Genomic DNA, 8460 nt, shown 5'->3' with positions numbered 1-8460 from the left:
AATTGACAAAGTACTGTATAGCAAAATAAGATCGATGTAATATGCTTGTTTAAAAATTACTATATTTTTAAATGACAAGCAAATGTTTATTTTTGTGATGAGAACAGCAGGTACTGATTTCAGTTTCATACCATAAAGCACTCTAGCAGGCATGTTAATCATATGGTGGGGTAGAGTTGGAGTGTGGAGGTTCATAAACATGCATTGAACTTAACTTCTGGAGATTAGGTTCATACTGCGACTATTAATAATTCAGTAAAGTATACTTTGCAATGGAACTAACTATAAAAGATAGACTTGATACTTAAAATCTTCATTAATTGTGCAGATTACGCAATTCAATTGACCCAGAAAAGTTATATCTCATTCTCTTCAAATGAATACATGTAGTGTTTAAATAAGGTCCCGTGACAGAAATCTACAAAAAAAAGAGTTTAATTACCACATAGTGTTTATCAACAACTTGCCTTATAGCCCCAATGGCCTTCAATAAGTTGGTGTGACAAGCAAGAGCAGAGGAGCCAACAATAGCGTTCTGTGGATCATCTTCTGGAACAATTTCAAACTAATCAACAGAAATTAAAATGATTAATCCTAGTCAAATAAAGTTTTAAAGAAATACAAGTCATTCAGGTCACTGATCTATGCTTTAGCTTAATGAAATGATTATATAAATTAACAGCTTTGTAACACAAAATCACATCAAGTGGGTTGAAAATGAATGTATTGATGTTAACAATCACAATAAAACCGTTAACAAGAAGAATACAGCCTCATTTAAAATGCAGAGTTTTTTGAGTGTTGACAGTTATTACCTGTGGCCCATCACCTCCATCTTTAATCTGACAGGTGTAAAGACACTGCTGGTCAGGGTTTTTCATACTGGCAAACATTCTAGTGCTGCAAAAACCAACAGGATATATTGCACTCTCATCATGGAAATTTGGTCTATCTGTGATTATCTTAAAAAAAAAAAAAAAAATCATCTGTCATTCAACAATATAATCTCCATTTTGATTGAATTTTACTGCCAGGTTAGTTCTAATCAATAAGTCAAATCACTTGTATTACCCCTTTAAAAACTACACAATACGGTCACAGCTGGTGTATGGAAGATTCATAAGGCTATTCCTAATGACCATATGACTAGATTTTATTGTAGTTATGTACCCAGTAGTCATTTATTTTACCAAGTCACCTATCCTTCAGTCAATGGCTGGTACTCATCATCCCATCACATACAAATACAACTAAGAATACAATCTGATTGCAGGTTTTACATTTGTTAATAACTTCCTTTATTCGTAATGTCCAACACTGTGTTTTTATGTGTGTGTATTTTTTTTGGCTCACTGACTGATTCACATCCTGCATGCACAGTGAGAATCTGCCTGTTTACTAAAAGTATTTGCACAGAAGCCTCATTAGGGGATAAAAAAAAAAAAAACAGATGGAAAAATAACCTGGGATTTGAGAATTCTGTAGTTAGGTTATAAACTAACATGTACATGCATATAAAGCACATTTCAGGAAAATATTAATGATGAAACTACAAAGAAAATTGGATACATTAGTGGGGAGTCTTCTTACACAGCATGTATTTATTGTTGTATCACAAATGCACCCAAACCAGGCTTCAAGTCTTCTATGGCTGTTTTACTCAAATATTCCCAACACTGTTACAATGTGAGATGCAGAGTTTTTTTTCCTCTCCATTATAAAAAAAAAATCTTGGAAGGAGACGATACATGATTTTCTTGGAGACACTTTAACGTCCCACGAGACAAGGCAGTGGGACAAAAAGACAGCTGCTATACAGGCTTTTAAATGATCGACGCACAGTGTGACAAGCAGAACATGCAGCTCGGCAGCAGTAGCAAGCCAGCAGCTGATCAGACCGCATCTCCTTAAGTTGCATTCAGCACTCCCAGCAAGAGCAACAGAGACAGGAAGTGACTGGCATGTAGCGCGCCCCGGGTAGGTGAGTGAAGCAAGCAGGGGGCAAAGCCCCCTAGTGTTTTATAAGTCAGTTCTGTGTCACTATAAGCAAGTGGCACAAGGTGACAGAAGGTCACTATTTTCTATGACTGTAAAAAAAATATTGTTTAAATACTATAGCAATGTAAATTAAACTAGTTCCACAGTAAATGTCTCAGCATCTGATACAATAAGATTTGGCACAATCAGTATGTCACCTTAAGTTTGCATAAAGTGTTTTAAATGAGGGACCTGTTCATTTCTTTAACTACTGTATGCAATAAAGTGGTCACAGGGAGATGGAACCTTTTCAGGTACATGTCTTTAGAACTTTTGTTAAGAACCTGCTCAGAGATCTCCCACGCAACGATGAAGAGAACACAAATATTCTACACAGCATTTGTGATGTGTCCTTGAAGCTATGGGGCAGAAGAGTCCACCAGTGCTCCACTGTCCTACCCAGATGAGAAACACAAATAAACAGATATATATATATATATATACACACACACATTATACAGTAGTGATCTTTTACAAACTATAATATGTCTCCAATAACCTGACCTGTATAAATGGTTTTAGTTAACTACATGATTCAAATGGGGGTTTTAATGGACAACAATGTTTTTTATTATACAAACACTTCATAAAAGTTTCACTTAACATAAATGATTATTTCATTCCAGAATGTGGAACTAGCTAGGGTTATTCCTTATTACTATTTTATTTGATATGACTATTGAACCCTTTGTCATCTATCTACAAGTGAGCCAGAGATCCAGGCAATTATAAGAGAGGTGCTTAAATAGTATCTCTTTATGTAGATAATATGCTACTAAACATTGATGATACACAATCATTATTCTCAAATGCACTTAAAAACATTAAAGTAGTTCTATGAAATATGAGATGTCAAAATTAATTTGGATAAGAGCATTATTATTTCCAATGAACAGCCTTGCAGATTGTCCTTCAGTTCCATTGAACTATCTTGCAACAGTTCACATACTTAGGAATTGCATTTAACACAATAAATTAAAAGTCTATTGAAATGTAATTTTAAAATCTAATGCAATGTGTTATTGTCTGGTCAATACTCTGCTTTTCTTTAGCCAAGAGAATTAACAATAATAATAATAACAATTAACAATAATAACTGCATTAATGTGGAACACAAAGATCCCATGAACTTAATAATTTCTTAGGGATTTAAAACCGAGTGAGTCATGACGCTATTGTAGGTCTTCTAAGACTATGCAAAGAGTCAGAAAAAATAAAACCTACTAAACTGGTTAGGCGCATGGGTAAGAAATTCTCGTGCAAGTCCTTCTTGGATGCTTTACTCTGTAAACCAGTGCTCACTAATTATTCAAGACTAACTCTGAATATTTTATCAATACAGAATACTCTTTAAAGCTGAGTGATGAGTTCAAGGTCAGTTACACCCTTAAAAAGATTATAATGTATGCCTGACGTCCTTAAACCACATAGCGTTTAACATGTGGAAAGCACAATGGAATGAGCTTTTCTTACACTGACAATATATTTGCAACACATCTGTAGATATAACCTTTCATAAATTCACTTCTTTTATTATAAGCAAGGTAGAGACTTTGCAAAACAAAACCTGTCAGATTACCTAACCTTCTTTCAGTATTTTCTGTGCAGAATATGTTATTTAGACATGATATAGACATATAGTCAAGTCCATAAGTACAGTATTTGGCTTCATAATCTTGGTTCCATACACCACCACAATGGATTTGAAACAAAGCAATCAAGATGTGATTGAAGTGTAGATTTTCAGCTTTAATTTAAGGGGTTTACCAAAAACATTGTATGAGCCAGTTAGGAATGACAGCCATTCCCATACATGGTCCCCTCATCTCCAGGGGATCAAAAGTATTTGGACATTTGACTGACAAGCTGTGCCACAGCCAGGTAAGAGGAGTTCCCTCATTATTTCATTAACTATCAAGCAGGTAAAAGGTCTGAAATTGATTCCAAGTGTGGGATTTGCATTTGGAAGCAGTCACTATGAACTCTCAATATAAGGTCCAAAAAGCTATCCATGAAAGTTTTTAAAAAAAAAAAGGCCACCATTAGGCCGAGAAAATAAAACAAACCATTTAAAGAAGAGAGAGAACAGAACTACCAGGAGTGGTCAAATCAGCCATTTCTGCACTCAGCAACACCAGAAGGTCTAGAAAAACCACAGAAGACAGCTCTGCTGGATGATTGCAGAATTCTGTCCGTGGTGAAGAAGAATTCCTTCACAATGTTTTACCAAGTCAAGAACACTCTGTGGGAGGTAGAGCTATCATTGCCAAAGTCAACAATCAAGAGAAGAGTTCTTGAAAGTAAAGACCGAGGGTTTACCACAAGGTGCAAACCACTGGCAAACCTCAAGCACAGGCAGGGCAGATTAGACTCTGCCAGACAACATTTTTTAAAAGCCTGTCCAGTTCTGGAATAATTTTCTTTGAACAAAAAAAAAATCAAAGATCAGTATATACCAGAATGTTAGGAAGAGAAGAGCATGGAGAACAGAAGAAATGGCTCATGATTCAATGAATACCACCTCATCTGTGAAACATGGTGGAGGCAGCGTTATGGCATGATCATGCATGGCTGTGAATGGAAGTCAGTCACTCGTGTTTATTGATGATGTGACTGCTGGCAGAAGTAGCAGGATGAATTCTGAAGTGTACAGGGCTGTACCAAATGCTGCAAAACTGATAGCACAACTCTTCACCGTACAGATGGACAACAAGCCAAAACATACTGTGAACAACAACAACAACAACATTTATTTATATAGCACATTTTCATATAAATAATGTAGCTCAAAGTGCTTTACATGATGAAGAAAAGAGAAATAAAAAACAAAGTGAGAATTAGAATAAGACAACACTAATTAACATAGAATAAGAGTAAGAAAAAAAAAATAAATAAATAAATAACTCCAGACGGCTGGAGAGAAAAAATAAAATCTGCAGGGGCTCCAGGCCATGAGACCGCCCAGCCCCATTTGGGCATTCTACCTAACATAAATGAAACAGTCCTCTTTGTATTTAGGGTTGTCTTGAAAGCAAACAAAGTGCTCTTCAACGAGAAGTAGTGGAATATTCTTCAATGGCCAAGTCAATCAACTGACCTCAACAACAACAACAACATTTATTTATATAGCACATTTTCATACAAACAGTAGCTCAAAGTGCTTTACATATTAAAGAATAGAAAAATGAAAGACATAATTATAAAAAAATAAATCAACATTAACATCGAGTAAGAGTAAGGTTCAATGGCCAGGGGGGACAGAAAAAACAAAAAAACTCCAGACGGCTGGAGAAAAAATAAAATCTGTAGGGATTCCAGACCATGATACCGCCCAGTCCCCTCTGGGCATTCTACCTAACATAAATGAAACAGTCCTCTTTGGATTTAGGGTTCTCACGGAAGGGCTTGATGATGATGATGGTCACGTAGACTTCTTCCTTTTAATCCGTCCATCATTGTTGGAGCATCATGAAGCTTTGAGTAGGTGGAGGTGGCGCAGGCCACCACCACAAAGAAACCGGAAAAAGAAACAGAAAAGAGACCCAACCCAACTGGACATGCATTTAACTTACTGAAGGCAAAACTGATGGCAGAAAGTCCAATGAACAAGTGGTAACTGAAGCCAGCTGCAATAAAAGGCCTGGCAAAGCATCAGCAGGGTGGAAACCCAGCACTTGGAGTTGGCCATGGGCTCCAGACTTCACGTACTCATTGACTGTAAAGGATTTTAAACCAACTATGGAAATAAAATGAACATTATATTTATGTTAATTTGTCCAAATACTTTTGAGCCCCTAAAAAGAAAAGGGGCCAACTTAAAAATATCTGTCTTTTCTAAACGGCTCATATGATATTTTTGTTCAACTCCTTGAATTAAAGCTGAATGTCTATACTTCAACCATATCTTGATTGCTTTGTTTCATATCCAGTGTGGTAATGTACAGAGCCAAAAATTATGAAACTTTTGTTACTGTCCAAATACTTATGGACCCGACTGTCAACAGCCCCCTTAAATGATGGTAACAAAACCTTTTAATTCAAATTCTGACAATCAATTGAAAGCAGCTGTCACTAACATACATTTCTCTTCAATTTGTCAACTCAAAATTCCAAACTGTACACGATTATCCAAAAACGTACTTGTATCAAGAGTCTGATTGTGAACATGGTCATCAAGTGCATGTGCAAGAAATTCCCCATACAGTACTTTAGACTCTACTAGAATAAAATTTTTGTTCACCTTTCAAACCATTTAGTTTTGGATGTACAATAATCCATAGCCCCTAGCAGTATCCAATATTAGTCAAAAAGTGAAAACAATCTGTTGCTCCAGAATTAAAATACTGTTCTTAATTTAGCACTTTGAACCTCTTGCTAATCCTTGGCATCACTCGGTGTGTACTTTACATTGACTCCTCAGATTTTTGAAGAGGTGGGGAAGGCAACATCATATACTAGGAGAATTCACTAGATGTCTGATGTATAATTCATTCATTTTAATACAATTTATAAAACTAATCAAAAAAGCAATGACATGAAAGCAAAAATTAGCTGCACTCTGAAAAGACGGTAAGTTAATGGGTCTTTTGCATGCATGCCACCTACTTCTGTGGCACTGACTGACCTCTCCCAAGCTGTACACCGTGAGTCCACCCAATACAATCGGAAACACAGGTCGGCCCGACGAGTCTAATGGGATTGGCTGTACCAGACGCCGGGATCCACATTCTGCCGTTTTCTTTTTCTTGGAAACCCTCTTCAGTACTGCAACGATAAGGAATTTGATTTTTAATTAGAAAATATTAACCTACTCATCAGAACAGATTCCTTTTAGTAGATTTGTAAAAACTTTACACCCCAAAAAGGTAGTAAAGTAAATAAAATGACCCCATATTTTTAAAAGTTTTGATTACATTTTGGCACAAAAGTACAATTACACTTTAATTAGAAACAAAACAGGGTGATTTTGTTTTCATTGTCTGAAGCTTAAAATGAATGTGATATCTCAACGTTTGCGGTGGGTTGACACCCTGCCCAGGATTGGTTCCTGCCTTGTGCCCTGTGTTGGCTGGGATTGGCTCCAGCAGACCCCCGTGACCCTGTGTTTGAATTCAGCAGGTTGGAAATCGGATGGATGGATATCTCAACGTATTTAATGTTAAAAGTGAAAATGTGTGGAGAAGAAAAAAAATAACGTTATTGTAAAAATACGTTTGTCCAAGACCAAAAATGAAACTATTTTAACAATTTCTTCAAATTCAAGTGAAACTAAAAGCTGTATAACCACTATACTGCTCTCAAAGCATGTCCACATAAAATAACACTCTTTATTTCTTTAGAAAGTGAAAGACTAACTCACACAAGAACACATGCAAACTGTGGCACTAAGCAGCATTACAAGCCTCTTTGCTTTTTTAGGAACCACCCAGCACTGACTGCAGTTTAATGCCAGGATGACAGCAGCATTTAATGTTCAGCAGTTTAATATCATTTCTGTTGAGACATGTTTTTGCTCTACTAATCATTCTAATAAAAATCACTGCCTGGATTCTGTAATGTATGTTTACCCATAGGCCTGTGCGGCGGAGCTGCTCAGGCTACATTTTGAAGGGATGTACTGTACACCTGGACTTCTGCCCCACACCTTCAACAGTCGCTATTGGCCACACAGTCTGGTTCACATAAGAGAGGAGGATTTCTTTTAATCAAAAGGTGCACAACTTAGACATATTTTCAAAGTTGAAAGGCAATTTTGGTGGAATACACAGTGAAAAGAAACACGGAGAATGGAGACATGTTTGTAAGCCTTACATTACTGTATTTATTGGGATTACTTCAGTTGGCATAAAATTCATTTTAAAATTTCTGAGGGGAGATTGAAACTAGACGCCATTCCTCGCACCTTACAACTGCCAGGCAGTCAAATTTAGCTGCCGCCCATACAGCAAAAATACTTTTTAATACCAAGACTCTCTCTCTCTCATCAGTGGTTAATGTGACATTACCAAAAACTTCAGGATGCAATGAACATTTTTTTCCTGAGTTCTTGCCAGACTGTTAAGTAGAAGTGAACTGGCATATTTACTTGGATTGCTGAAAAGGGAAAACGACAGTCCCTTGGACATCTGAAGATTGATGCTGTATGCATTAAACATAAGGTTATATAATGAGCCTTGTTGCTTTTTAATATGAGTGACTCACTGAATCTGCATTTGCATCACGGCAATGTTTCTCTCACTTAATTCTCACACTGAATTCCTTACAAATTACTCTGCCACTGTACCTCTCCTTCTGCCTACAATCAACAATTACTTTACACAGAGGGCAGAGACCCCAAGTCTATCCTGGCAAAATCAGGAGTAAAACGTTAAATGACATTGGATGCCATGCATCAGAAGGCACACTCGCTCATAACAGACTAGT

General features: G+C 36.7%; 1 protein-coding gene across 2 annotated transcripts in view; it reads right to left on the bottom strand.

Moving 5' to 3' along the window:
• The window catches only part of tbrg1 (transforming growth factor beta regulator 1), a 35010-nt gene that overhangs the window by 3306 nt on the left and 23244 nt on the right, over window positions 1-8460 (bottom strand). For both annotated transcript variants that reach the window (XM_039764107.1, XM_039764108.1), the window contains 3 exons: window positions 6662-6801; window positions 816-962; window positions 468-565 (listed from right to left, as the gene is read on the bottom strand). In XM_039764107.1, coding sequence (XP_039620041.1) covers window positions 468-565; window positions 816-962; window positions 6662-6801 — 385 coding nt within the window. The remainder of the gene's footprint in view (window positions 1-467; window positions 566-815; window positions 963-6661; window positions 6802-8460) is intronic.

Source organism: Polypterus senegalus, chromosome 9 (genome assembly GCF_016835505.1).
Source record: "Polypterus senegalus isolate Bchr_013 chromosome 9, ASM1683550v1, whole genome shotgun sequence".
In the NCBI taxonomy this organism is placed as follows: domain Eukaryota; kingdom Metazoa; phylum Chordata; class Cladistia; order Polypteriformes; family Polypteridae; genus Polypterus; species Polypterus senegalus.
This window is presented reverse-complemented; position numbering and strand designations above follow the sequence as displayed.